This window comes from Orussus abietinus, unplaced genomic scaffold (assembly GCF_000612105.2).
Source record: "Orussus abietinus isolate OABI.00-Male unplaced genomic scaffold, Oabi_2.0 scaffold6, whole genome shotgun sequence".
Classification (NCBI taxonomy): Eukaryota; Metazoa; Arthropoda; class Insecta; order Hymenoptera; family Orussidae; genus Orussus; species Orussus abietinus.
Genome location: NW_019396002.1, coordinates 1,364,162 through 1,390,529, shown reverse-complemented (window position 1 = coordinate 1,390,529; position 26,368 = coordinate 1,364,162). Strand labels below are relative to the sequence as shown.

Here is a 26,368-nt window from a genome sequence, read left to right as displayed (position 1 = left end):
TTACACACATTATTATTAATATTATTACGATTATTAGTTTTATTCTCGTTTGGAAGTAAGTATTTGACGAAGGCCGAAGGCGACAACTGTTATAAATATGCGATTAAAAGGTAATAAATTATTGAAACAGATCTCAGATTGTGGCTTTGTTCAGAGTTGAGGCAAAAATTGTGACGTCGCTTAGGGCTATCCCAATTCAAAGTGGATACCTAATTAGGTACAAATTAGTTTAATCGCTGGCTCAGCTAAATACAGGCTCTTCCTTTTATCTTACAACGGCTCGTGTATTTACAGACGCAATGAAAGAGATTATTTGAAGAGTTCATCACGTTGTTCGGATTTCTTTTCTCTAGACCGATGCACGCGCAACTCGAGTTTGAAGCCCGAACTGGTTTGCTTCGCTTCGAATTTTTGGCAGTGATGACGCACGTTATCGGTCGATTTTTTTTAAATAGTTTAGTAGGAGCGATTGGTTCATCAATGGGAGTTCTTGTGGATTCTCCAGATACCACCGCATCTGCAAGCACGCGTCCATCTTTGGTCCCAGGCTCGAATTGCAGCTGTTCGCGTCATATTCTGCACCTGTGCTTTACCTCCACATCTGCAATGCATAATATCATTGAATTAATGAAATGTCTTCTTTAAAGTCGACTGTAACTTTTGTCATCAGGAATAACTTGGTTAATTTTGAAGGATCGAAAGCCCTCGAAGGAAATCAAAATTTTCTACAAGACATTTTCTTGGTCTACATAGAACTTGTATAACCTAAAATAATTACCTTGTACACTGTTTTACGTAAAGTGGTTGTTTGCCCAGATACAAGTGACGAATGGTGTCAACTATCTGTCCGGTGTGCATACACCCTTCGACTGGATTTAATTCTGGTACGAAGAGTAACTGCTCTGGTTCGATGCCGTACTCTAACTGTAATGAAAAAATTTCAGTGTAATACGTGGTTGTATTTCATGATGAAAATGTATGCGAGTAATATTTTTACCTGAAGCGGAAGACTCTGGTAAAAGAGTACAGGTGACGCTATCGAAGTAATACTGTTGGCCTGGTGCAGTTGAGGTATCATTATCTGGTTGGGAAGTAAGCAGCATTCGTCTGAAAAGAGCGGTTGTAAATTTGAATCTGATTTTTTTAGTGCGATAAAAAATGTCGGGTAGTAGAAAGTATTCTTGCTTAAAGCTTACATTTAAGAATAATTGAGAATAGTTCACCCGCATGTAACGCAAATGAAAATAGTCTCTTCTTTAAGAAGATAATGGGAATATTAAAGTAAACATAGGATCACTATATTTAAATTACTAATTTAATGATTTAACTTTACAGATTTTATTAGAGAATTATTCACTGAATGACTCTTGGTTTTCTCGGTCGTGTTCATGAGAGTTAGAATCTTCTTTAGACACATTTATCACATAAGCACCTTCTAATTTTGCAATTCCTGAATCAGGTTCGATTCTCAGAAAGACTTCTGTCTTTTTATTCGCAAGAGGTTCTACATCTGCGATAAAGTATTGAGATTTGACTTTTGATCTCTCTAGATTAGGTGCCTTGGCTTCGCAGACTTCTTTTTGCTGATTTTCTGATTTATTTGAAGACTTCGAATCAGGATCCTTATCAGTTACAAATTCTTCTTTGTGCAATTGAAAGCTTCCGATCTCTTCGTCAAAGAAGGTCACAGGTTTATCGATGCAGGATTCATTAATTTCCACAGTATCTTTAGATTTGTCTCCTTCTTCTTTGAATTGTCTTTCTTTTGCAGTATTTGTCACCTCATCAGTTGAGGACTCGATGACAGATTTAGAGCTCATCGGTAAGTCTTTGACTTTTTTGCTCTTACCAGTCACTTCAGCCTGCCTTAGAAAATTGATGAAGAATAATTGTCTTGGAGACAAAGGAGTTACCGGAGACATTCTTTCCTGCTCAGGGTCTTCGGAGAGCATTTTCGTATTTTCAGATTCTTCCGAAGCAGCCTCAGAGGAACAAGGTGTAGCTATCCTCACAAGTTGTAAGTCATCCTTTTCGCAGCCTTCGTTTAATTCTGTTTCCATCGATGTCTTTTTTCTGATTTCTTCATCATTTGTCGATTCAGTTTGACCAGTAAGTTTCTCTTTGCTCTGCAAATTTTCTTTCTTCGACATAGACTTGTGACTGAGCAGTGGTGTCCAATCTTGCGGTATTCTTTTATCAATCTCCAGTTCACGTGATTGTTTACGCCTTATCAGATATTTCCATAATGCAACGAACAATGACATGATTAACAACCAAACTAATAGTGCTACGAACCAGAATGCGAAGGGCCAAAATCTTGGCCAACTCCGGGGAGCTAAACCATTCTGCAGACAGGCCCAAAGCAATGGACACAGCACAATCCAATACAACAGGAACATTAAACAAGAGATTGACAGAAATAAACTTAAATGAAAATTTCTTGAATCTTGTTCAACCTCACTTGAACTGCCACAGTCATTCGTTGTCGGTGGATTCTTCACCAAGGTTAGAGAACTCTTGTGCTTCCTCGCCAGATTATTTGTCATTGTGAATAGATGAACAAATTAAACACCGTTATTATCGTTTATATAAAAATTATTTCGATTAAAAATGTAAAGTCTCACTTTTTAGAGAACTCATTCAGAAGAGTGCAACGATATCAAACCATTTATTTCTGCTTTTATATAAAAACTACCGTTCAAAGGAAACACTCGAGGTTTCAGGAAACGGTTTCTTATCGCATTTCCTGCAGCTTAGTATAGAATTGATAAAACACACACGATTCATTAAAAATTCACAATTCTAACTACTACTTCAGAGAAAAAGAATTCAGAATTTATTAAAATAATAATTAAATCAAGATTAATATGTTTCTTACCTATTAAGCTGTCATCGACTTGCTGTTGCTGAGTATCTCCATTCGGTTGCACAAGTTTCGAGAGTAACTGGAACAGCAGTGCCAATACGTCAAGGTTGTCAGCACTGCGTAGAAAAACTGGCAGACAAGAAGGTCGCAGCAGTCCCCAGATACGAATGATAACCAGGAGTTCTCTCACTGTGTTTAATGCCTTGTGATCCTTCAGGAGTTCGTACTTTTTGATCAGGGACAGACAAGTAAATAAATATTAAAATATATTTATTCTAGCCTGTCAATAATTCCGTATTAAAATAATTAATAAATTAACAAGAAGTATGAAACTTACACCACCAGGTTTCATCTGCATCCGTTGCTCTGGTAACTTTGCCAAAAGATTCAGTGCCAGATCGGCCACCCATTGGATCAATTGTTGCAACGATTGCAATGTGCTGGGCTCGACTGTAAATTCTTTTGGGTCCAAATGTAGCAGCACCTGTAAAAAATTCCAGCTGATTAAAATGACTGCAACATTTTTATTTCCAATATTACAAACCTTGTCGACGTCCGTTATCGCATCGTTGATAACCGCAGCTAAACTTTCTGCTGGTCCCTTATCATGAGAGATGAGATCGGAAGGTCTCAGCAAAGATTTGAATGCTGTTGCTACGGAGTGCACCATCAACAACGAGGCGAGATCAGCTGCCTTGTTTTGGCCACTTGCTAACAATCTATACAATTTAAATCTATTACTTTTCTGGTAATTATAGTAAACATGTATATGCGAGCCAGCTTTGCAATCAAAAACTAACCTGTACAATGAAGTTTTTATGCAGAGAAATTGAATATAGTGATATTGCTGAGTTGGTGGAGACTGTCTGTTGTAAGATGCATCCAATCGTTCACAGAGGGTTTCGATCATTGATGATCTTAGACAAAGGAGGAGATCTAACCAATCCAACCCAGTTACCAAACAATACTCGAGTAATGTACAAGCGTAACTTAAAGTCATCGATGGACCTAGAAGAAAAAAAAAATTATTCACTGAAGCTTAGACTACGGTACATAGATGTAATTAATACTAACCACCTTCTGGCAGCAATCTGTATAAGTACAAACTTCCATGAGTATCACAAGCCAACAATACGCAGCCTAACCAAGAAATGTCAATGTGTGATATCGTTATGGAGGACTTTGAATACTTGCTACTAGGTTCATCCTGACGCCAGGACATATTCAGTGATGAGTATGCAACCTCTTTAAGACAGTCGCGAGTTAAACAATGTACAGAAGAATCTGCTAGTGCTACAACAACATAGCTTGGCGGTGGCAGAGTAGTCACAATCGATAGTTTTGTCGTCACTATTGCAGTCACCGGGGACTGACATCGGTACTGTGATTGATGCTGCCAAACCTATTCAACAAAAATTTGAATTGTAGTTTATGAAAAATAATGACAGGTTATGAAACAAGACAACTGTGTACATACTACTGTTTTGAAGGATTCCAAAGTCTTTGGCTGGAAAAGTTTGTGCACTGGTTGGCACTTTTCTCTTAGTTCCCAAATTTCGACAAATCCACCACTCTCACTGTTCGCTGCAACCACCAATGAATCGGCGTCCTCGCGCACGACAAACTTTAAATGAGTAACGCTCGTACCTGTGGAAAACATTGGTTATTTTCTATTGTTTTAAGGTAGTCCGCAAAAAAAGAATGCGGTAATTGAAAAGAAAGCTAACAAGAAACATCTTTAGGTGCACCGTCTTGCAAGAAGAAACTTGGCAGCGCCTGGGAAGTTATACTGCACTTTTCATCGGTTTTCCTGACCAACACTCGATAACATCTGATCGGTAGTGAAATATTGCCACTGCTAACAGCTACCAGGAAATGACCATCTACAAGAAAAAGGAAGATATCGTTTAAATTTCAATAAAGAAAGAGTTTTAAAAAGTTAATATTGGAAATAGTTTTATCCGAGAGATGTTAATATTAAAAATTACTTTTTCCGTAACATAGGTCGACTGCAGTGATCCTATGTCGCATGCTACCCAAACTCTCCGTTGCGAACCAGACTGGATTGTGAAAATCTCTACTGATCAACACTGCTCCAACCATGCCCGTAGTCGATACGACTAAAACTCCTTCAGCAGCTCGACCTCCGAATTGTCTGACCGACGGGGCGAACAGCAAGTGATTAAATTTTTCACTGTAATGAATGCTATCCTTCTTTTCTGTAACCAGTCCAGTCTGGAAAAGAATAATGTTACATATTACAACTCTAAACCAACTGCGAAATGACTATTAGCAAAATGACTTCTATATTTTAATAACGATTACTGATACCTTTTTGCCATTGTGGAACCAAGCAGCTCCTAAGATGTGTTCACCAGGGAAACTCGCAGAACCGATCAATACCCAATCATTAAGAACATGATCTTTAAACATCCATAGTAGCACAGTACCTGCTGCGTCTGCTACAACTAGTTTATCTCCAGGTAAATCCCATTCCAAGGCCGTAATTATATATTTGTTTGATAATACCCTGGTGAATTATTATACGATTAGTAAGAAGAATCAAAAGAGAAACCAAATATATGCATACCTGTGAACATGCCAAGGCATATTGAGATCACACACATAGACGTGAGAACCCCATGTCTTTCCACTGCTGTCGTCGAGTTCAGTTGTTGTCGTAAATGCTGCTATGTTACGACTCGACAGAGAACACAAAGATTGCCCATCGTATAAGCTAAAATGTCAATAATGTAAGTCTTATATCTGCATCTATTTCGAAGATATTTACATTTAAGAAAATAATCCCCTAGTATAAACAAAATTACTTCAACTTACTTTTCATGATTTACATGTGATTTTGAGAAGGTTTTCCTGTTGACAGTATATAGTAGATCCATCTTTTTTTTTAGGAGGTTATATTACATATACCGATGTTGACATCCGTCATATGCATTTATCATATAACATAACCTCTCGATGTCTATGCGAGATGATCATAAAAACTATTCACAGAAAACTGATAATTAAAGCAATGGACAATGTTAAAATAATTAAAACGGTTTCAAACCCGATTTTTACATTTACTTGCAATTTCTAATTTACTGCAACAAGCGACTGCACCTTGCTGCACCTGACTCCACCTGTAGACTTACATGATTGGTCTTCATCTGACGACACACTCTTTCTCTCGACCAATGGCAGTTAAGTTCAAATATGGCGGCATTCAAATGTCGCATTTACAAAATTCAAAATAAACATACTATTTCTACATAAAATTCAATTCATTTGGCAGGAAATGCGTGAAATATCATGAAACAAATTCTAATCTGAAGATTCAACTGAGAAAGCTTATGCCGAGAAGAATAAAAACGATTAGAGAATGTGTTCCGAGGTTGCTTTATTGCGCATGTGCGTTGCCGGGCGAATGTAACAAAATGGCGGCAGAGTATATAGAGCATAGCCGGGCCGGGCGACGACCATTTATATTCGAACGTGCGATTGCGTGAATTGTCGGGCGCGCAGAGAGCATATGAATGTCAGTAACTTGTCTCCATTATGGCGTATCTCGAGGAAGAGCCGTTCAACGAACGTAAATTGGACGCTGCCCATTTGATCGACAAATTGGACTGGGTTCCTTTCTCCTTAACGCTCGTCGAATATCCACAAGGTAAACTTCCTTGAAAATTCCCCGAGTTAACGTGTATGGCGTCGATTTCAGCTTCCATTTTTTCGCGCGTGTACCTCGGTTAATCCTTGTTGGAGCTGCTACCTAACAGACGTTAATTTATGGGCGTTGCTCGTTTGAGAAAGCAAGATCTGACGTTAGGAAAAACTAACCTCCAAAGTGGAAGTCTCAGACTTGCTAACCAGATGGAATACATGTGGAGGGGGTTGTATCGGCAGGAATATTTCAAAACATTTATATTGTCTTTTTATTTCTAACAGTTTGTACTGTGAAAAGAAACTTTGTTACAACTGTTTTTATTACAATTTTAGTTCGCTCCACATGTTTTGATAATTTTATCTCGATTGAAATATTTGTACTTAAAAAGGGAAGACGAATTCTGAACTGGTTCAGTTACGATTTTGTATGGATGTTATTAATATTGATAATTTCAGGTGATCTGTTGGGCAAACTTTTAGCTTTAATAAGCCTAACTCCATTTGCCATTATCGCTGGATTTGTGGCATTGGTTTTATTCAGGAGAGATTTGCATACGGTAAGTTGAAGATGTATTGCATTATTGAAATTAATTTTTTTTGGTCAGACTTCAGTGGTCAGGGATGATTATGAAACTAATGCAAAAATATTTCTTACAGATTACATTCTTTGGAGGGATTACTATTAATGAGGCCATCAACTTTTTCTTGAAGCATACATTATGCGAGGATCGACCGATGAAACGTGCTACGATATATATTGAATATGGCATGCCATCCTCGCATTCGCAATTCATATGGTTTTTTGCAGCATATACGACACTCTTTGTCTGCATTAGGTGAATATAAAATAAAACTAATTTTTTTTCCTGCTCAGTCAATTATAATTTACTTTTACTATAATTATGTATGAACCGTTATATAATTTGTTTCCAGGTTGCATTACAATAATAACTCTGTCTCTGAGAGGTTCTGGCGAGCCACGCTCATTGCAAGTTGCATCGTATTAGCAGTTACCGTGTCATACAGCAGAACTTACCTGGAATATCATACGATGGCACAGGTACTTTGTGGCGCTATTATTGGCTGCGTTTTTGGAGTAACATGGTTTGCCATAGTTCATCTAATTTTGACGCCATTCTTCCCAGTAATAGTAACATGGTAAGTATCGAAATGCAAATACAACATTTTATGATGAGAAATTTTACAAAAATTTGAATTATGTGTTATACAGGCGATTATCAGAGTATCTCCTCCTACGGGACACAACACTCATTCCTAACGTACTTTGGTTCGAGTACACGAACATTCGTGCCGAGGCCAGAGCTAGGTCTCGAAAGCTTGTCTCCATGAAATCTCAATGACGGATGATGGTCAATCAATGGAATAATAGTAAATAATTGATGCATGTGTGAATCGTGGACAGAAATGGTGCAGGCACTGCAACTGGTTATAACTATTTCCTTGATCGGTAAATTGGTAACCAGTCATCGGAGCAAGTTTAGAATCGACTTGTAAACAGGATAACCGACTGAATAGTCTTCGTGTAAGTATTGAAGACAAATTGGGAAGAGAAACTGCAGATGTAAAGAGTTGTAGGATGATCTAGTGCTCTAGATTTGGAGGAGCCACTTCGGAACCTCTTAATCTTTAGATTCAATGGTTTCCAATCGATAGTGCTGTACTGATTTATCCGGGGTAATTCGCCTCTTGAACTGATGAACAGTCGACTGTATAATAAGTAGAGAACGGCCTTACATAGATATTTATTCGAGAAATTGTCAATAAGTAACATAGATCACTTTGTTTCTATTCGATATTAGTACAATACCATGCGGATAAGGCTGATAAATTTAGGGTTTGTAGAGTAGGTTTAATTAACTGCGTATACCCTGTCTTGGTATTGGGTAGATAAAACGATAGTTAATAGACTTTTATATACGTACCTCGAGTAAGAGGTAATGGGTACGGACCAGGAAATGGTGTATTTATTGTGGTTAAAATATTTTCTTAAAAAGACAAATGTGGAGAAGTAAAACCTGAGAGAAAAGCGTATTTTCCCGTTTCGTTCTCGTTAACGCAAATGTTAAAATCAAAACTTACCTCGTTAAGTAGAAGTGTTTTTTTCCTTCGATAGGGATGCCTCTGCCATGGGCGTTTTAAATGCAGTGAAAATTAATACAGTTTTTTATTGACTAACGGGAAATATATCGAGCTTGGGACAAAGTGCACTTTTGAAAGTTGTCAGCAAGAGATTTATTTATTCGGATTAAAAGTGACCGCAAGCTTTTTACTACATGTACTGATGTGATAAAAAATATTTTTCATTCAGTCAGACGTGTACACGTTTGTACATAGAATTACTGTAAATCTTTCACCGATCACTAGGATATATATATACGTTTCTGTAGTTTCTATCTAACAAGATCGTTTGTTGACGTCTTTCCAAAGCAAGAATTGATCTTTTTAGGGTTTTACCGATTGCCGAGTAAATTCCTTGGACCCGAGGTGGCCATTTTGAATAAAATTGTTTGGGTATGTTTTCTTTTTTATTCAAACTGTACTTTGCATATATACACAAGCATACCGTTTATAATGGCTCTTTTTAGTGGCACAACTCATAAGGGATCAACTTGTATCTGAGCGACGATGCCGAGATTTGTACCGAGCAATATTCTGCGGGAAAAAAAAGAAACAGTATTTAGTAGCCCAAGTTTCTGCGAAAATTTTCATAGAAATTCGAACGAAAAGCGGGGACAAGGGAGATGCGATGAATACGATGAATACGCGGTTTTTCGACGAATTTATTAGAATTGTAAATACATATACCGCGCGAACACTTTGTAAAATGAGATTATAACAATATGAAGTACTCATAGGGTAGATTTCGCAGGATGTTCGTCGGTGATTTCCCCCTTAACGATGTAAGCTCTAAAAATAGGCCCACTCTCTTGGGACAGACCATATAAATTTTTAACCCTGCGGTTTGTCGTACACCGTACTGATTGTAAATACTTATTCATGGCGTTTGTTAAATCGGCAATTGTAACCGACTTTTATAAGACGGCGGTTGATTTATCAAAAGAGCTGCCGATAGAAGACCCGTTGTTATATAAGAGAAAAGAATTTTATTCCATTGATAGACTTCGGGTTTACGGTTCATGGTGTTTTGTAAAAAGCGATGCAGAAATAAAAATATCTAAACGGGTGACGTTAAGCTTTAACGTCACTTAGCGCTCTCAAATACTCGCCGAAATTTTATATTACTTTTCCCGGGGCTACATAGAAATGAAATTGTTAGAGAACTGGGGAGTGAATGAGTTGGGATGAATGTTGCTGCATTTTTAGATATAGTTTGGGAGGTAGGATATTTGTCTGGAGTGAACAGTGTTGCCAGGTGGTCTCTTCCTGGGGATTTGGGGGGAGATCACTTTAGGTGGATCTGGGTGGATCAGTATAGGATCTATTTTTTTATTTTAAGTCACCATCCGAGTACGTGAGCCGCGAACGGCGACTGGTAGATGGTACCGCCATCGCGAGTGCGCGAGCTCCTATCAGAAATTCGTTGCGCCGCCCTTGGGGGCAAAAAACGGTGAAAGCTCACGTACGAAACCAGAGGGCAGCACAGGACACGATCGCACGATCCTGCCCGTGAGTAATCTCCCAACTCATCTCTGTCAGTTCTTAGTTACTTTACTTTGTCCTAGTTCGATGGAATTTCAAAGCGATCGAATCGGCTTACGTCCATGGAATCGGTTTACCGTTCATAACCTTAAAGAGGCAGAATTGTCAACGGTTGTCAACGTAATTTTAAGCCTCTTTCATTCGATGGCAGTAATGTAAATTGCACATGACAGAACTTCACATTTTTTTCAACAAGGGAGAAGTCTGAAGTAGTCACTATCAATGTTAACCTAATTGTGGTAACTTATCGCTTGTTAAAATGTCAAAGCGTTGGGGCAGCGACTATGTTGTTACAGAGCATCGCGACTTGCAGGTAACGTTAATACGTTAATATGTAATTAAATTACTTAACTAGGTTGAAAATTATGCATGATATGTACCTATAGTTGGTTAGGTGACATTTAAAATAATTTATTCTTCCATTCCACTGTCCTTTCAGGCAAACACCATGGCAGTCGATGCCACTGGTAGTTACGTTCTCTTGGCAGGGTAAGTTACAATTGTTATGAAATTATATTAAATTCTAGGTAATATTTTGTCTTTCTAGTCGGCGGTGCTTTGGAGTTAAGCATCTGGACGAAGAGACAGATACATTGAGGAAGTTTCAACGTCAGAGTAAATACGAAGTTGGTTCTGCCGAGTGGAATCCAACGTTAGCAAACTGTCACTTATGTGCGATATCTGTAAGATATTTATGTCTATTTTTGGAATTTAGCTTTGTAATCGATAGTGTAATTCATCGTACCGTCCTAGAGCAACACACGAGTGGAAATACTGAGCCTCGCTGGTGGAGGGAGCTACGAACTTCAAACCACACACAGTTTGCGAGCACATACAAGGGTTGTTAGCGATTTGAATTGGCATCCTAAAGAGCCTCATGTAGTAGCTTCGTGCAGTATCGACACGTTTATACATATTTGGGACCTGAGAGATCAAAGGAAGCCATCGTTATCATTATCTGCAGTCGGTTTGTTAGTTATATTTTAATATTTATGTTTGAGATTGACCAGTATAGCATATCAAAATTATTTTAGTTGCCGTACCATTTGATTCTGTTTTTTATTGCAAATAAAAAGTTAATTAGTAGATAAACTCTGATGTGTCGCAGCTGGTGCATCCCAAGTGCAGTGGAATAGCCTATCACCATATACTTTGGCTACAGCACATGATGGGGATGTCAAGATATGGGATCAGCGTAAGGGAAACAATCCTGTACAATATATAGCGGCTCACCTTACAAAGGTAATATTCGTTACTTAGGTGTCATTGAAAATAAATATGGCTAGTGTAATGTTTGCGGATAATACTGCAGATCCATGGGCTCGATTGGTGTCCATATCAACAAAATCAACTGGCTACATCTAGTCAGGACTGCACAGTGAAAATATTTGACGTTAGTAACCCACGTCGGGCAGAGAATGTATTGACGACAAATTCCCCAGTTTGGAGAGCTCGATACACAGTAAGGATACTCAATGCCTATTACATACCTTTTTTAAGTTCCTGCAGTGTCTTGTATAGGTTCATTCATAGGAAGTATTTTTTTTTTTTGTAGCCTTTTGGAGAAGGATTAGTAACTATAGTCGTCCCACAACTCCGTCGTGGTGAGAACAGTCTTCTACTTTGGAACACTTCGAATCTCAGTGCTCCGATATACACATTTGTTGGTCATACGGATGTTGTACTTGAGTTTCAATGGCGTCATCAGAAATTAGGCAAGCAAGATCATTATTCAGATTAATTGGTCATATTTCATTATTGAATTTAAGTATCTTGAATATAAGTTATAAGTTGATATGCTATTATTCTTCAATAGATTCCAATGATTATGAATTAATCACATGGTCAAAGGATCAGTGCCTTAGGATATTTAAAATTGATCCCTTTCTGAAAAAGGTATGAAAGTGCTAGTTATATTATCAACAACAGAAATAAGTCACTACTGTTTTTTCAGTTATGTGGACATGACATTGATGATGCTACTTCCATGTATGCACAATATTCAGAGGATAATAATTTAAGTGAGTATAGGTTAAGAATAGCCTTCGGTGCAAGGACAAAAATGTTTTTATTCTTCGTTTTTAGGAAGTTTACGATCAGTCGAAGAACTTGGAATTCGGAAATCTCAGAGTGAGAGAGAAATCCACTGCATAACCGCCAAAGCTAACAGTTCGGACGGAAATGCGGAAATCAATGTACAGTCCGATACCGAGAAGGAAACTTCTCCGACACAGCCGAAGACTTTACAGGAGGAATTTTTGTCGCTCAATATAAATCTACCAAATGTGGAGGTATCTATATAGTTTGAACCTTGTTCTTAAAAATGATGAATCACTTCAGATTGAAATATGTCAAATTTTGATAGGTCAATGCGGTGGATATAACACAGCGAGAGTGTACAGTAACTGTTGGTAGTAAAGAGTACAGTGTGACGTTGAAGATCAACTTTCCAGAAAACTATCCTTTTAGTGCTTACCCGACATTCCAATTTTGTCCAGGAAGTACAGTGGACAATGTAACGTTGGCGAAGCTCCTTAAACTTTTGAAGCAAACTGCTCAACAACGTGTCCGGAAAAATCGCCTTTGCATGGAATCTTGTTTAAGACAATTAATTACAGCACTGGAACAAGTATGTCAAGTGATTGAGTGTCACATGAAAGTTTAGCAGACACTTGGTTAAATTTTATTTAATCATTTTCCAGACTTCTCGAAGCGACGAACCTGAAAGCAATAATATGGGCTATCGGATACAACACAATACAAATTTTCTTAGTTCGAACAATATATTTACTAACTATCAGGATGCTTACATTCCGTTTCCTCGAACTTCAGGAATAAAATTTTGCTGCGTAGGTAGGTTTTTCGGATACTGATTGAAATGGGCTGAAAAATGTTACCATTTTATAAACTTATTGCTTTGATTCAGGAACACTCGTTTGTTTCGGTCGAGCTCTGTATGCCAGAAGATCCTCCATTAAATTTGACGGGGCTACGCCAAGAGCTTTGTCTGCTTTAGGAGCAGGTGTCGGCAATGGTGGACATTTTATGCAAATGTATTCGAGCTCTTACGTTCCTTCCAGTGATAATATTTCCATAAGTTCCTATTACTTTCAAGATCGAGTAAGTTTTTCTGATATTAAAAGCGTAATTATGCAAAACTTATTTTATTATTTATAAATATAAAATATTGAATGCTATTGTTCCACTATTTTGTGTTTTAATTCACCGGAGTAGAAGAACACAAAACGGGGAGTATATGGAGCCAAAGGACTGGGCAGCAAAAATTATCGTTCCTTAGTGACAACATATGATGTCTCTTCTTTATTCTTTGTGAGCAAAGAACTGGCTGAACAATATCTGTGAGTGCTTTTCGTATTTACTAATCAATTTGAATCTTGCATTCAAAATAGATAATAATAATAAACAATATGTAGATTATTCTGGAAGTACACCGATGGTATTATGTAGGTTGATTCGATTTTACTTGATTGGGTTCTTAGGGTTAATGTCACCGATATCCCTGCAATGTGTCAATACAATGCGAACGTTGCTGCTTCCTTGGAACGTCCAGACTTGGTTCAAGCTTGGTACCTCGCAGCACTGGTTGTATCTCAACCTTTAATAAATGGGATACCAGGTTCTTGTCAATCATCTGACATCGACACTCCCTGGCTGTTGCACCCTTTCGGACAAAATTTAATGCACTCACTGTAAGTTCCATTTCGACACAGTTGTGGCCAAAGTTAATGAGAAATTGTTTTTAATTATTTTAGAATACAACACTATGCAGGTCAATCGGATGTCCAAATGGCTGGCATGTTGAGCTGTATGATAAGCTATCGATCCGAGAAGTCCGATACTGGTCAGTGTCGATCCATCAGCAAGTCAGTCAATGTTAGCGTAAGTAGATAATTTATACCTTCTCAAATGTAGTGTCACGTTTCTCATTTATCCACTTTACGGTAAGTAGGGGTGATAACAAGACCGATTTCTGGGCCAAATTCAGTTCCGATCATGGAACATTGTATATTTCTATATGAAAGTGAACGAGAGATCTGACATACATTTTTCCAATATTATTGCCTTATTACAGAGTCAGTACGAGATCTCGTTATCTTTTATGTGCTTCCAACGTTCCATTTCATGAGCAATTCCATTTCACGATGTTGCATTGCAGGCTCGAAAAAGGCAGAGATTTCAGTCTTCGAAATCAAGAACGAACCCAAGTTTTCTTGGAGGAGAGCCCCAGGAACCAAGCCAAACTTAATTTAGATTCATCGCTATTTTTTTCTTATTTTTGTATACACGATAGAGTCGATTAAGAGAAAGCTTCAAGGGAATAAATAGTTTATCGCCCATGAAACTCGGCCTCGCCCCTACTACGCGAAATATTGCGTTTTAACATTTTATTTGCCTCTAAAAATGGCAGGGGGGTTACCTTTCCTTTGGTTACATTTTTCAAGAATTAAAGGACTTGAAGGAACTTCGTTCACAGTTAGTCACGAAAGATGATCTATTTTAGCAGATTCCGGAATTCTTTCACCATCCGAGTACCTCAAGAATTGCTGTAGACGGTGCAAACAATAACTGTTCTTTCTTAAAAGCCCTCCTAGAAAAATAATCTCCAAAACTGATACTTTGTCTATATCTCTGTTGTAGCGGCTTTCGAATGGAAAACGTTGGTTGAAGGTAAGACACTTCCATTTCTTCGCGTGAATATACCGTGAAGTATGTCCTCAACTTGAGTGAGATGGTTCCTAGGGTTCTCCGTCGTACCAATCGATCGGTGCATCGCTAACCAGTACTAGTGTATAGTAATGTTTATTTCTGTGACACCATCTCAAGATTCGCAGGTATCTCCCGAAGGTCCTCAGTGATTTAATCATTTTTTTCCCCCCCTTTCATTCACTTTTAGGAAATGTGTATCCGATAACATGTGCCGTTAGCAACAGTTTGTTATAAAATATCTTTGTACGAAACGTTTATATCTGCATATACTGTTCGCAGCCTGGTGGTTCGCCTTACCACACGATACATCCAGCGGACACGACACTCGAAGGTTGGAATTTTCAAAACCTCAAACCACACCGATCGAATTCGTGGTCGGAGTCTTTGGATGATCTCAAGATTTTCTCCGAAAGTAGTGCTGAGCTCGGAAGAAGCATCAGGTGAACATCTTCTATAATGCACGAATATTGCGAAATTACTGAGCAGAGCACTGGTACTAAATGTCAATTCTGCAAACCAGGATCATCGATGAAAAGAACACAGCCCTGTACGATGGCTACAAGAAAGCGTATGCCGAAGTGCTACACAGGTGGCAATTGTTAGACGCACGTGCTCAGATTTTAAAACACCTGAGCATTGCCCCGATTGATGCACATAAAGGCGTGGAATTTCAAAGCGAATGCCATTCCTGCATAAAAGCCAGCAGAGGACCGCAATGCAACAATTGCAAGAGGCTGGCATTTAATTGTGTCATTTGTCACATTTCGGTTAGAGGTAAAGTACGAGGGTTTAGATGAAAAGTGCATTGTTCGAAGCATCTACGATCACATGAGAACATTAATTGACATCCTCAATTCTAATAACAATATTCATTTTCTGTTTTAGGTCCAAGTAATTTTTGTATTGTCTGTGGGCATGGTGGACACACGGAACACTTGGCAGACTGGTTTACAAATGAAACTTCGTGTCCTACGGGTTGTGGGTGCTACTGTCTAGAAGAAACCGTCACACTTTTGAAAATGTAAATATTAAGATACGAGTGTATTATTAAACAACAGCGAAGTATTAAAATAAAGGTGAGAACATTTTTCCGTAATTTATGTTCCCTGGTTTTTTGAGTCGATTATTTAGATATGTAAACGAAACATTGTCTCTCGATAGACTCCATTGCTTTCACCGCCAAACCAGAGAGTTCATGCAACATTTTCAGAGCTTCTACATCGGTAAAGAAACATGGTTGCAGACTTCAATCGCAGCGCATGATCATGTCAGTAACCTCAGCCTTTGACGTCTTTTATGAAACACTCCTGTAGAGTTGAGAACATTCCACGTCGGTAAAGAAATTTGCAAACAAATTATATATTACCGTGTCGACTAATTGAACATTTGTATTTAAAGGGAAAATGTACTACGGAAGGTACAGCTTCAAAAACGCGTACTATGCTAATTATCAGTCTATCTAGTATCTAAGGCTTAAATAAATTTCCTATTAAATCATTGGAAAGCGTTCGATACAAGCTAAATCATTTCACCGTGCTTAATGTTTATATGGCAGATTGTGGAAATGAAATCATTCGTTCTTGTGCATTATCGCGTACAATATTTAGGGTTAATTATCCTTTACAGTCTAATTGAGGTTCCAAAGTCGATTTTGTAATTTTCCGGACTTTCTCTACGGCGAAAAATACTTCAACGACCTTTCATTGCCATGCGATACAGCATGCTATCGCTTTTAATGCTTCTGACATGATTCGGTACATGTCATTCTGTTATCAAACGTTAATAGTAGTCCGTCAGTGTTGCCCGCGACATCGTCTCTTATCAGTTCACACGTTCTTGCGTTTTCGACAATTACATAAATAACGGCTTATCCGGCGTTATCCGAAATGTGAGAAAATATCCGATGCGCCATGAGAGTGCACTTTACGATCTGCTCTATCTTCAATACTTAATCGAATACGATACGAACAAGTACATCTAGGAGAACTAGATACCTCGATAAGCGTGACAATTACATATTTAAGGGGATGTGAAAATAACTCTCGAAGGATCAATCGTTTGTGCAACTTTTCTCCGAAATTGATGCACCGAACCGTTTGACATTTCGTCACGTGAATATGGAGGCCTTTAAAATTGAATTCGTTATGAAAAAATAGTAAAAATATATGAATAAATTGAAACAAAAGATAAAAAGTGGAATGTCACCACTTTAAAGCCTCCACATTCACGGGGTAGAATTTCAAACGATTCGACACACCCAGTTCGCAGAAAAATAACAAAAAAATACCCCTTAACCTTTCATGCCACCTTAATATAGTCATATGAAATATGAAATCTCATGGGCGGTGGTTCCTCGGAGTCCCCTACATTCATGGGGGAGAATTTCACGCGAGATTTCATTGAAGTGCGCCTTGTTAGGAGAAAGGTTTCATAAACGAGACTTCTCAGACACCACTTTAAGATCGCCTTAACGAGTACGAATGGCTTTCGGGTGGGTATGAGACTGCCGTGAGACTTCAAAGGTTTGTTCGTTTTGCCTACACTTTCTGCACTTTTACGAACTTATACATACGTACACTTACGTACACTTTGGCGTTCGTTTTGACGGAAGTGATGCAGACGCCGCTGTTCGTTTTGCGAGGGCATCTACCCCGAGTGTACATTTACTCTACACTTTCTACCCTCGATCCCGAGCGAGGGCAAGAAAGGTAGCCCGCGAATTTGGCGGCAAATTTCAAAATTGAAAAGACCAACAAACAGGAAAATACGAAATTTATGCTAACATCTCAACGTAATATAACCAGAAGTAATTATTAATGCATCTTCTTCGTGTATAGAACGATTTAGCGTTTTAGTTTTGTACGTAATGTTTGAAACAATTTACAATAATTATGTACTACAACCTAGCCGCGGTTGGAATGAACTAAGCTATAATTTTTCACTGTTGTAGTTAAATTGTTTTTCATTCTACTGCAATAATATTCTTACCCTTATCGATCCTCAATACCTGAAATTTGTGAGAGGAATTTTCATCTTCTACAATTACAAGGTATAAAACGAATTGTAGGATTTGAAGAAAACGAAGCAGCTCGAGAAGGAAGGCTGGAAGATGCATTACATTTTCGTATTCATCATCGTCCGATACAGATAACCTCAAAATCGCGTACCTCTCTACTAATCGGTCATCTTGGACTTTCGTGAGGTTTCAGGCGTTCGGGACGTCGATGAAAGTGTATCTACCCTTCTGCACTTTTCAAGAAAAGTATAGTACACAGAGTTACCCTCGAGGGTAGAAAGTGCAGTCAACGCGAACAAACCTCAAGGCTTCATGGTTCCATGGATTCAGCTGTTGGCATCGTAAAGTCCATGGAGTTTGACGCCATCGGGTACCCGGAAGATCCTCTCTACCCTGGGCAGCTCCCCGATGAGGTACCTCTTAAGGACCTCCACGGCACATTTGGAATGACCAGCCCCGACAAATGCAAGAGTAGCGTCCCTTCCAGCGTATTCCAGAAGAGTATCTTCGCCCCCAGGGTGCCTCTTAAGGAAGTCCGTGCAGTCGTAGACGTAGTCGTAGATGACGAGCCAGCAGTCTTCAGGGGTATCGTGCCAAGCGACCTCGTCAAGGGAGATGATCGCCAAAGGACCTTCATCACTGGACCGAAAATTCTCCTCTTCGGTTCCACGACTCGTCCACTGACGATCCAAGGAGTCTTCCCGGATTTTCCTGGCCTCTCCTCGACTCTCCTCGCCGGACTCGAAGAACTCGACCTCGTCTTCGACGTCCTCTTCGTCTTCCTCTTGGCAGTCGACCTTCTTCGGCAGGTCCAGGCTGCGAATCCTGAGGGTCAGGAAGTCCATGTCGGGGCTCGCCTCTCGTCTACAAGAATTCAGGACCAATCGTCATTAAACTCGTTGCTATGTGACTTACCAATTATCAGTTGCGTAATTAGACCCTGTCTGATGTAACCACTTCGTCGCCACTTCTGGCTTCACTATAGGTCAATGAATCGGTTGCGTAACAGTAATAATTGCTGTTTACGCTAGACACTGTTTTTCCAACGATTCATTTTATGGAGAAGAAAAAAGGAGGAAAAATCGATCCCCGACGAGGACGCGCGAGGACAGGGCGAATTGCATTGTCGTAATCGGCGGGTTATCGATGACGGGAGCTTTGATGTCTTTCGAGTCGCGTTATCGGCCCATGATAACAGTAGAGACTGACCAGAATTTCGCCGACATCTCGACACTGACGGTGCATTACAAACAAACTTGGCATTGTCTTTTGGGCGGACCGACGCGTCATTATCGGCGCGAGGTTGAGGATATTTTCCGAATTTTAAGGCTGCTAGCCGATGAATCTCGTTGCACCTGTTGAAGATTAATTATTTAGGAGATCATTGACCCCCTCGAATTAATTGTTTAGATTTTATTTCTTGTTTAGGGTATTTAGAGAAGGTTATTTCGAGGTGGTCGAGGGACGTCGTTCCGATTTCCATTGAAAATTGTGTATGCGACTGTTGACACCCCCGAATTAACGGTTTATTATTTATTTTTCCACTTAGAACGTCGTTTAGAGCTCAATTGAAAATTGTTTATGTGATCGTTGACGCCCTCAAATTAATGGTTTATATTTCACTTTTCAATTTAGGGTACTTAGAGGAGAGAACTTCGAGGAGACCTACGAGGTGGTCGAAGAGGACACCGTGGTCTCGAGTTGTCGGTCGAGGGACATCGTTCAGACTGCACTGGGATTGGATCTAGAAAGGTGTTGCTCTAGAAAACAACCAGCAACGTAATCCGATTGCTGGTTGAAACCCCAGGCGTACACGAAGGTCTGCCGGATGCACTAGAACCGCAACTGCAGTTGCATGCACCTGCCGTCCCTGCACCGACTCGTATTAATTGCGAGGAGGTACTCAATCATTAAATTGCTCCGTTATTCAATTTAAGCGCGGTTTAATGAATAACGCGTTTAATCAGTCGGAAACCACCGGAGAGTGGATTACTTCGTTAGACTCACCTGGGCGAGATCTGAGGGTATATCCGTTTCCCACAACGTCCAAATTTCGTGCGGCCTGAAAGGAAGGATAATCAACCATTCTCTCTCTCTCTCTCTCATTTCATGTGGACCGATTTCTTTATCTCACGCGAAATTTCTGAGATTTTTTGCAAGGATTAATTGTTCATGATTTCTGAATTTTCTCGATTTAAAAGAATTTTTTTTATTTGTATCTTTTGCTAAATCTGAGAGATTTTTTGCAAGGATCGATTGTTCATGATTTCTGAATTTTCTCAATTAAAAAAATTTTTTTTTATTCGTATCTCTTGCTCAATCTGGGAGATTTTTTGCAAGGATGAAGGCGGACTTTTTTCGCAGGAAGGAGATTTGCCGATCAATTATCAATCTCATGCGATTGCCTCTGGGAGCTGGGCGCTGATCCACGTGTTCAGGATAAAGGCCCCGAATTTTTCGATAGGCCCTACAATCTGGTTTTCACAAAAGGCCCGATTTTCGTAGCTACTTACACGAATTGCAGAATTTCTGGAGGAAGGAATTCCGAAGAATTGGCGCGTATTGTTCCGCTCGAGGTCCCTGTCCAGACTGGTCAGAAAAAAGCCGTAAGCGCCTCGGAGGTTGCGACAGAACCACGAGAACCTCTTCTCTTGAGAAATTGCGAGTTTTGCAACTTGCAAGTTCGACGGGCTTGTGATAATCGCTGCTACGAAAATATCGCCGACGTACACCGGCTCGAGCGACTCTTGGACGTGCAATTTTTCGGCGGATTTGCGCAAACGCGATGGAAATCTTAAGAGATCATTAATTGCCGGCTAAAATGACTCCAGAACCTGGTATTAAAATATTGAAAAGCTGACTTTTCATCCAACTCATACACGGAAGTAAGAATTAACGTTTGAAAGCTTTAAGATATTTCGTTTTTTCTTTTTCAGTTGTTTAATTGATAACCTCTCAACGTGCGCAGACAGAAAATTCACATAGACGGACAATCATTATCTGGCAACCGTCAGAAAAGTGCGAGACACTTTTGCGAAAGATATTTAATCGTTCGGTATCATTAAAATGAAATTATCTAACAATAGCAGCAAATGAATTTAGAGACAAGGCTCTTTGATTCGTGCAATTTGGCCTTTAGTATCTTGCAGGCAACAAAATGCTTGACCAGTCAGCATTAACGTCGATTAAGCGCTCGATATCTCTGCGAAAACATTAAGTGTTTGTTTCGACAAAGATTATATCGATTTAGGGGCTCGCGATCCCCCCTCCATAATTGTAATTTTAATATTGGGAGGCGATCAGCTCTCTAGTCGTGTTTAAGCCGTAAAGTTTCTTTTAGTATTTTTTTCCCTCGAGAACGATCGACGGTTGGTATGGTAGATTCTTCAGGGTTTGTAAAGCACCCTCTCGACGAGCTGTCGGTAACGAAACGTTCCAATTTCTCGTCGATATCGAGGGAACTCTTAAGTGATACCTTATCGTGCGAGCATACCGACGAGACTGGGTTCCCACTATTCTTTTTCTTTCTTTTTTTTTTTATCTAGTAAGCGAACACCGACATCGATAAACAATTTCGGAAGGAAATGTAATATTCTTCGTCACTGAATTTTTCTCAGTGGTTACGGATTTAGTTATCAATACGTAGGACCATATTCATAATCGTTCTACTTATGGCTGACCAGTTACTCCGTATCTACTTATCATGCCCATCAGTTTCAAGTCGTTCCTCCGCCCGTCGAATCTTCAGGGTAAAATAATTAAATTGTTAAAAATATGCAGAGAGGCGAAGCGGCTCAGAATGCATCGTAAAATCCACAATTGCGGTAGGTCGTGGTTTTTCTGCCCAGGAACCTGAACATTCAACGATTCGTTTCACTGCACGTCTCGGTGCGGTGGCATTAGCAAGACCAGAATGCCGAGAAATAGTAATTAAACGCGGTATGGTCAGACACTACCAGACAATTACCATTTCCACTCCACTTTACTAAGTACCCAGCGATTAGCATCGTCCTAAACAACCGTATATATATTTACCAGAATCATACATAATTATAACAAGCATCTCGTTAAGAAGAAAAACTGACGTTCATTTAAATTAATTAAATTAACTTTTTGGGCACATTTGATCGCAGGATATTTTCGAAATGCATAGTTTTTCGAGTCGGCTGAATTTTTTTCTTCGGTGTATTATCATGATCTATATTTAGGTAAAAAATGTGTATTTTATGTTATATTCATACACGTGTATATTTTTTTTAGGTCTTAAGAGGAGTCGAAGAAGCGGGGTCCCCGGCGAGAGGAGGTTCCTCGGGCCTCGCCGGTGCGGTATCGAACAGCGCATGTGTTCGGGACGGTGGAGGGACGCGAGGCGTCGCGGCGCCGCTCGGGCCGCGCCGAGGTAGTCGCAATCATGCCACCACCCTGAGGGAGAGCCCGGCGCAGCCAGTGGACGCGGACTCCGCAGCTCGTTTGACCAGTGAAAGGGGCCACCGAGTCGACCTCGGCTCCGCGGGAGCGTCGCGGCGCCTCCACGACGGAGCCACGGTACCGACCCGTCCGCGACTCGAGGGCGCGACCGTCGGGTCCAGGTGTGACCGTAGACCGTCCGAGTGCGCGAGAGGCCACGCACGTGCCCGACCTTCGTTTTCGCACCTGCCGATCGATCGGCCCTGCGTCGCGACGTCGAGGTGCTCGACGAACGCGACGGTCGCGCCCCCCGGAGTGATCCAAAAGTGATCCAAGAGTGATCTGCGCAACCAGGTGGGGGGTTTGAACCTATGCAAGGGTTCCATTAGGTAGAGGGGGTATCGTAGGTGGAGAAGGTTTCACCAGGTAGACAGGGTACCATAGGTGGAATGGGGTACCGATCCAAAAGTGATCCAAGAGTGATTTGCGCAACCAGGTGGAGGTCGGACCCTGTGGTGCTGAAGGGCTCCCCTAGGTGGAGGGGTTCTATTAGATGGAGAGGATTCCACTAGGTGGAGAGGGTACAGTAGGTGTAATAGGTACCCCTCAGGTGGCGCAGGCACCTGCAGCGGCGAATTTACCTTGCGGAGTTCCGGAGAAATTCTCACCAGCGTCGCGGCGACGTCGGGATCAAAGCCCGGCCTCTGGACGCTCCTCAAAATCCCAACCCACCAGCGACGTCGTTTCACCATCGGCATCTCAACTTAGGACTCTAATCGACAATCAATCCTCATTAAATCGCCCCATATGGAGAAATTCCCTTTAGTTTAGGAAGAGTTTAATTTTTATCCACCACCAGGCATCGACCTTGTCGATTATTATTATACGGCTCCACGAGCACGTGTGTCTATTATTATATCTCATTTTTTTTCTTTTTTCAACATCGAGGACAATTACGTGCTCAAATGTAATTAACGCATTACGGGCACGCAAGGATGAGGTTAAAACATTACACGATATAGATACAGTTTTTCGGGGGAAATGGAAATTCTCGTATTCTCGGAGTTTCCGTTTCACGGTTTACATGATCTTCCCACGTGTCAACTGTTTACGGTGGCATGTTTGGGTGGCGGTTCATTTTCGCGATAGGGGATTAGCTATGGGGGCGCGATAAGGGAAATGAGCCGTACGATGGGAGGAGGAAGCCGGAATGGAAGAAGGGTGGAGAACGATTCTCGCATTGGCTCGCGTCGGGCTGCACGCGACACCGCGACGAGTGATGCAAGTGATGCAACGTGTTATACAAAGTCGTCCGCAACTGTCGCGACGTCAGGTGCAATCCCGGAGAGACCGCTTAAAGATTCAGCCCGGTTTTGCGCGTTCGAGGGGACCCCGAAGCGCCGCTCGGTCCCGGGGGACGCTAACCTCAAAATTCGGGCGATTCTTTCATTCGGATCCGCCGTGACGGAAAATGCCCCGGTCTATTGTCCAGCGTTCGTAAAAGGACCTTCTATAGGTATCGCCCATCGTTCGTCGCGTTTACAAAAGATTTTCCAGGGTACTAGAAGAGAAGAAATGAAATTTTTCAAGGATTCCAAACGAACGCGCGTGTGTTACACTAGATTTTTTATTTTTTTTGTTCTCTTGTACATTTATTTCTCAGAACACCCGTCAAATTATCATATTTTCTATACAAGAATCGACGTAATTTAGAAACGACTTTCGGCTTTAGTTTGGATAAGGGTTTGCACTATGCGAATCGTTGTCGGGGAAAAAAAATGTAGTTAGTTTTTTTGGGGATTTTGCTAGAAATCCGAAACTGGTAAAATTGATGGAGAAATCTAGGGCCACGTGTATGCTCTATTGACATGATCATGAAGACGGTAGATATAGAAGATAGGAAAATCGCTAATTTTACGCTAAAATATTGCGCCGATTATTATGGGGCGCAATATGGCGACCGTTTTTTTGCAAGGGGATAGGAGGTAGCTCCTTTGATTTCCTTTTTACATCTGCGTCTTCAAAGTGGAACGGTCATGGGGCTGTACGTTGATCTAATCACGAAGACAGTCGATACAAAGGACAGGAAAAAAAGGGGCTGTTTTCTCTCTTTTCACGCGAGACATTGCGCCGATAATTATGAGGCGCAAAATGGCGACCGTCTATTTATCAGCAAAGGGGAAGGAGATAGCGCCTTTGGTCTCCTTTTTACATCTGCACCTTCAAAGTGAAGTCCATGGTCACGAGGCTACATGATAGCATGAAGCATGAAGACGGTGGAAATAAAAGACAGAAAGAAATTATTATTTTCTCTCCTTTCCTGCGACATACTGCGTCGAGAATTATGAGGCGCAATATGGCGGCCGTTTATCGGCAAGCGAAAGGGAGTTGTTTAGATCTGCTTTTAAAGCGAAATCCATGGTCATGGGGCTACATGTTAGTCTAACCATGAAAACGGTAGATATAAAAGACCGAATGAAGGGATTATTTTCTCTCCTTTCCTGCGACATATTGGGCCGATAATTATGAGGCGCAATATGGCGGCCGTTTATCGGCTAAGGAAAGGGAGTTGTTTAGGTCAGCTTTTAAGCGAAATCCATGGACATGGGGCTACATGTTAGTCTAACCATGAAAACGGTAGATATAAAAGTCAGAAAGAAATGATTATTTTCTCTCCTTTCCCGCGACATATTGCCCGATAATTATGAGGCGCAATATGGCGGCCGTCGATGGGCAAGCGAAAGGGAGTTATTTAGATCTGCTTTTAAAGCGAAATCCACGGTCATGGGGTACATAGACCTGCGGGGTCCACGAATTTCTCGTCCAGGGCCGTACCGCGAGGCCCTGAGAGGCGATTTTCACCGGCGTTCAACATCTACTATTTATAAATGGGTTGAACCCGGTCGCATTGGCGAACGCACGGGCCGCGCACTAGCTGCGCCTCGTGGACGGAACGGGGAACAATTCGCTACCCCATGGTAAAAATAGACTCTCTAGCAACCCAGCTAGATCTTCGACTCGCTCGGAACTAGACGACCGCCCAGATCTATACAGGGCCCACGCATTATTTCTCCCTTTTCACCGTCGATCCCGCTTTTCGCCGGCGCTAACGCTATATTTACGCTAAACAACCTAACCTACATCGTCGCGGTGCATTAAAAAAGAATCCCCCCCTTTTTAGACCGCCCACTTTTTCCATCCTCGGTGAGATGGAAGCATTTCGGAGCCCCCTCCTCGAAGTGGGGAACCATGTAAATGAATTCACGTGCGTTTCCGCGAAACGAGGCGTGGCGAGTCGTTAAACTCCTCTTATCGGCTCTCGCATAATTTCCGGAGGAACGCGAAAGAGTGCTCCGGGTATAATGGCTCGTCAAGAGGGACATCATCTGGGGGAGGGAGAGATTTACGAGGGATTCCCGAGAACGACCAAGTGACGATTTCCGATCTTCGGGGCTGGTGGACAGATTTCGATTTCTGCAAGTCAGCTGATCTCGTTGGGGCCCTCCATGACTTTTTGGACGAAATTCATTGATTTGAAAATACCCGATTAATCGCCACGATGAAAGTGTTCTCCAGCGAGATGAAAATCGGGTATTCCTCGAGACACTAATGTTTTTTTTTCCCCAAAGAAACGAGTCACTCATCGTGTACTCTGAATTAAAAAATAAATAAATAAAGCGAAGAAAAGGATATTTCAATGTTTGAAAATTTGTCCGGGAATTTAGGGAATAATTAAGGAATAATAGATGTGGGGGTCTGGGGTCAGCTGATTTCAGTCATGGAACTTTGATGGCAGGTTTCCGGGGCTCTCCCGTCCAGGGGTAGGGCTCGGAGGCGAGTCTTCGGTTCCGGTTCCCGACCTTGAAGAACCGGGACCTAGAACCCGGGAGCTCTTCCTCGGGGGCGCCGTCGGGCCTCTCGGGAGCTTTCGGAGCTTCCGCCGCGGCGGCCGAGGAGAGAGAGGCCACATTCCGAGCAGATCACGGATGCTTATAGAAGCGTTG

General features: G+C 41.0%; 5 protein-coding genes across 13 annotated transcripts; 2 read left to right on the top strand and 3 right to left on the bottom strand.

Annotated features, from left to right (window-relative positions):
• Nucleotides 1-206: 206 nt before the first annotated feature.
• On the bottom strand, nucleotides 207-5,995 carry LOC105704513 (mediator of RNA polymerase II transcription subunit 16). Of its 4 annotated transcripts, XM_012433799.2 has the most exons (15): nucleotides 5,948-5,986; nucleotides 5,705-5,871; nucleotides 5,457-5,603; nucleotides 5,198-5,396; nucleotides 4,855-5,101; nucleotides 4,594-4,749; nucleotides 4,344-4,513; nucleotides 3,941-4,268; nucleotides 3,667-3,874; nucleotides 3,411-3,585; nucleotides 3,204-3,350; nucleotides 2,879-3,092; nucleotides 998-1,107; nucleotides 779-924; nucleotides 207-601 (listed from the first exon to the last, which is right to left on the bottom strand). In XM_012433799.2, the coding sequence occupies exons 2-15, from the start codon at nucleotides 5,764-5,766 to the stop codon at nucleotides 478-480; spliced, it is 2,433 nt and encodes an 810-aa protein (XP_012289222.1). In that variant the 5' UTR covers nucleotides 5,767-5,871; nucleotides 5,948-5,986; the 3' UTR covers nucleotides 207-477. The 4 variants fall into 4 exon arrangements, with proteins under 4 accessions (XP_012289222.1, XP_012289220.1, XP_012289223.1 ...); XM_012433797.1 differs by having other exon boundaries at nucleotides 5,705-5,995; XM_012433800.1 differs by having other exon boundaries at nucleotides 3,944-4,268; nucleotides 5,705-5,995.
• On the bottom strand, nucleotides 1,203-2,678 carry LOC111674334. The gene has a single exon (XM_023434269.1). It carries the CDS (start codon nucleotides 2,544-2,546, stop codon nucleotides 1,350-1,352), a length of 1,197 nt encoding a protein of 398 aa, XP_023290037.1. The 5' UTR covers nucleotides 2,547-2,678; the 3' UTR covers nucleotides 1,203-1,349.
• A 243-nt stretch (nucleotides 5,996-6,238) lies between the features above and the next one.
• Nucleotides 6,239-9,773, top strand: LOC105694296 (dolichyldiphosphatase 1). 2 transcript variants are annotated; one of them, XR_001103521.2, is made up of 6 exons: nucleotides 6,239-6,536; nucleotides 6,989-7,089; nucleotides 7,190-7,368; nucleotides 7,466-7,690; nucleotides 7,764-9,064; nucleotides 9,139-9,773. XR_001103521.2 is itself a non-coding variant. In XM_012414821.2 (5 exons), exons 1-5 carry the CDS (start codon nucleotides 6,425-6,427, stop codon nucleotides 7,891-7,893), a joined length of 747 nt encoding a protein of 248 aa, XP_012270244.1. In that variant the 5' UTR covers nucleotides 6,239-6,424; the 3' UTR covers nucleotides 7,894-9,773. The 2 variants fall into 2 exon arrangements, 1 of the variants encoding a protein (XP_012270244.1); XM_012414821.2 differs by having other exon boundaries at nucleotides 7,764-9,773.
• Nucleotides 9,774-10,203: 430 nt separating this feature from the next.
• On the top strand, nucleotides 10,204-17,596 carry LOC105694281 (GATOR complex protein WDR59). 5 transcript variants are annotated; one of them, XR_001103515.2, is made up of 21 exons: nucleotides 10,204-10,526; nucleotides 10,653-10,702; nucleotides 10,761-10,896; nucleotides 10,967-11,180; nucleotides 11,322-11,455; nucleotides 11,526-11,675; nucleotides 11,769-11,928; nucleotides 12,030-12,109; nucleotides 12,168-12,234; nucleotides 12,299-12,504; nucleotides 12,579-12,842; nucleotides 12,916-13,066; nucleotides 13,140-13,333; nucleotides 13,448-13,572; nucleotides 13,714-13,923; nucleotides 13,987-14,113; nucleotides 14,873-14,902; nucleotides 15,221-15,381; nucleotides 15,462-15,715; nucleotides 15,827-16,017; nucleotides 16,103-17,596. XR_001103515.2 is itself a non-coding variant. In XM_012414798.2 (20 exons), exons 1-20 carry the CDS (start codon nucleotides 10,473-10,475, stop codon nucleotides 15,964-15,966), a joined length of 2,907 nt encoding a protein of 968 aa, XP_012270221.1. In that variant the 5' UTR covers nucleotides 10,204-10,472; the 3' UTR covers nucleotides 15,967-17,596. The 5 variants fall into 5 exon arrangements, 1 of the variants encoding a protein (XP_012270221.1); XR_001103517.2 differs by lacking the exon at nucleotides 14,873-14,902; XM_012414798.2 differs by having other exon boundaries at nucleotides 15,827-17,596.
• A 682-nt stretch (nucleotides 17,597-18,278) lies between these two features.
• On the bottom strand, nucleotides 18,279-19,701 carry LOC105704440 (uncharacterized heme-binding protein C330.03c). The gene is made up of 2 exons (XM_012433655.2): nucleotides 19,627-19,701; nucleotides 18,279-18,821 (listed from the first exon to the last, which is right to left on the bottom strand). Exons 1-2 carry the CDS (start codon nucleotides 19,674-19,676, stop codon nucleotides 18,284-18,286), a joined length of 588 nt encoding a protein of 195 aa, XP_012289078.1. The 5' UTR covers nucleotides 19,677-19,701; the 3' UTR covers nucleotides 18,279-18,283.
• Nucleotides 19,702-26,368: the final 6,667 nt, after the last annotated feature.

Excerpts from the sequence above, each read along its gene's own strand:
- LOC105694296 (XM_012414821.2), top strand. The coding sequence starts at position 6,425 with ATGGCGTATCTCGAGGAAGAGCCGTTCAACGAACGTAAATTGGACGCT. Across the intron at positions 6,537-6,988 it reads GCTCGTCGAATATCCACAAG|GTGATCTGTTGGGCAAACTT; the intron begins GTAAACTTCCTT and ends TGATAATTTCAG. Across the intron at positions 7,369-7,465 it reads ACACTCTTTGTCTGCATTAG|GTTGCATTACAATAATAACT; the intron begins GTGAATATAAAA and ends ATTTGTTTCCAG.
- LOC105704440 (XM_012433655.2), bottom strand. The coding sequence starts at position 19,676 with ATGTCCCTCGACCGACAACTCGAGACCACGGTGTCCTCTTCGACCACC. Across the intron at positions 18,822-19,626 it reads GTGTCCTCTTCGACCACCTC|ACGAGAGGCGAGCCCCGACA; the intron begins GTAGGTCTCCTC and ends GAATTCTTGTAG.
- LOC105704513 (XM_012433797.1), bottom strand. The coding sequence starts at position 5,766 with ATGGATCTACTATATACTGTCAACAGGAAAACCTTCTCAAAATCACAT. Across the intron at positions 5,604-5,704 it reads TCACATGTAAATCATGAAAA|CTTATACGATGGGCAATCTT; the intron begins GTAAGTTGAAGT and ends TTGACATTTTAG. Across the intron at positions 3,351-3,410 it reads CGATAACGGACGTCGACAAG|GTGCTGCTACATTTGGACCC; the intron begins GTTTGTAATATT and ends AATTTTTTACAG.
- LOC105694281 (XM_012414798.2), top strand. The coding sequence starts at position 10,473 with ATGTCAAAGCGTTGGGGCAGCGACTATGTTGTTACAGAGCATCGCGAC. Across the intron at positions 13,924-13,986 it reads CAAAATTTAATGCACTCACT|AATACAACACTATGCAGGTC; the intron begins GTAAGTTCCATT and ends TAATTATTTTAG. Across the intron at positions 14,114-14,872 it reads GCAAGTCAGTCAATGTTAGC|CGGCTTTCGAATGGAAAACG; the intron begins GTAAGTAGATAA and ends TCTCTGTTGTAG.
- LOC111674334 (XM_023434269.1), bottom strand. The coding sequence starts at position 2,546 with ATGACAAATAATCTGGCGAGGAAGCACAAGAGTTCTCTAACCTTGGTG.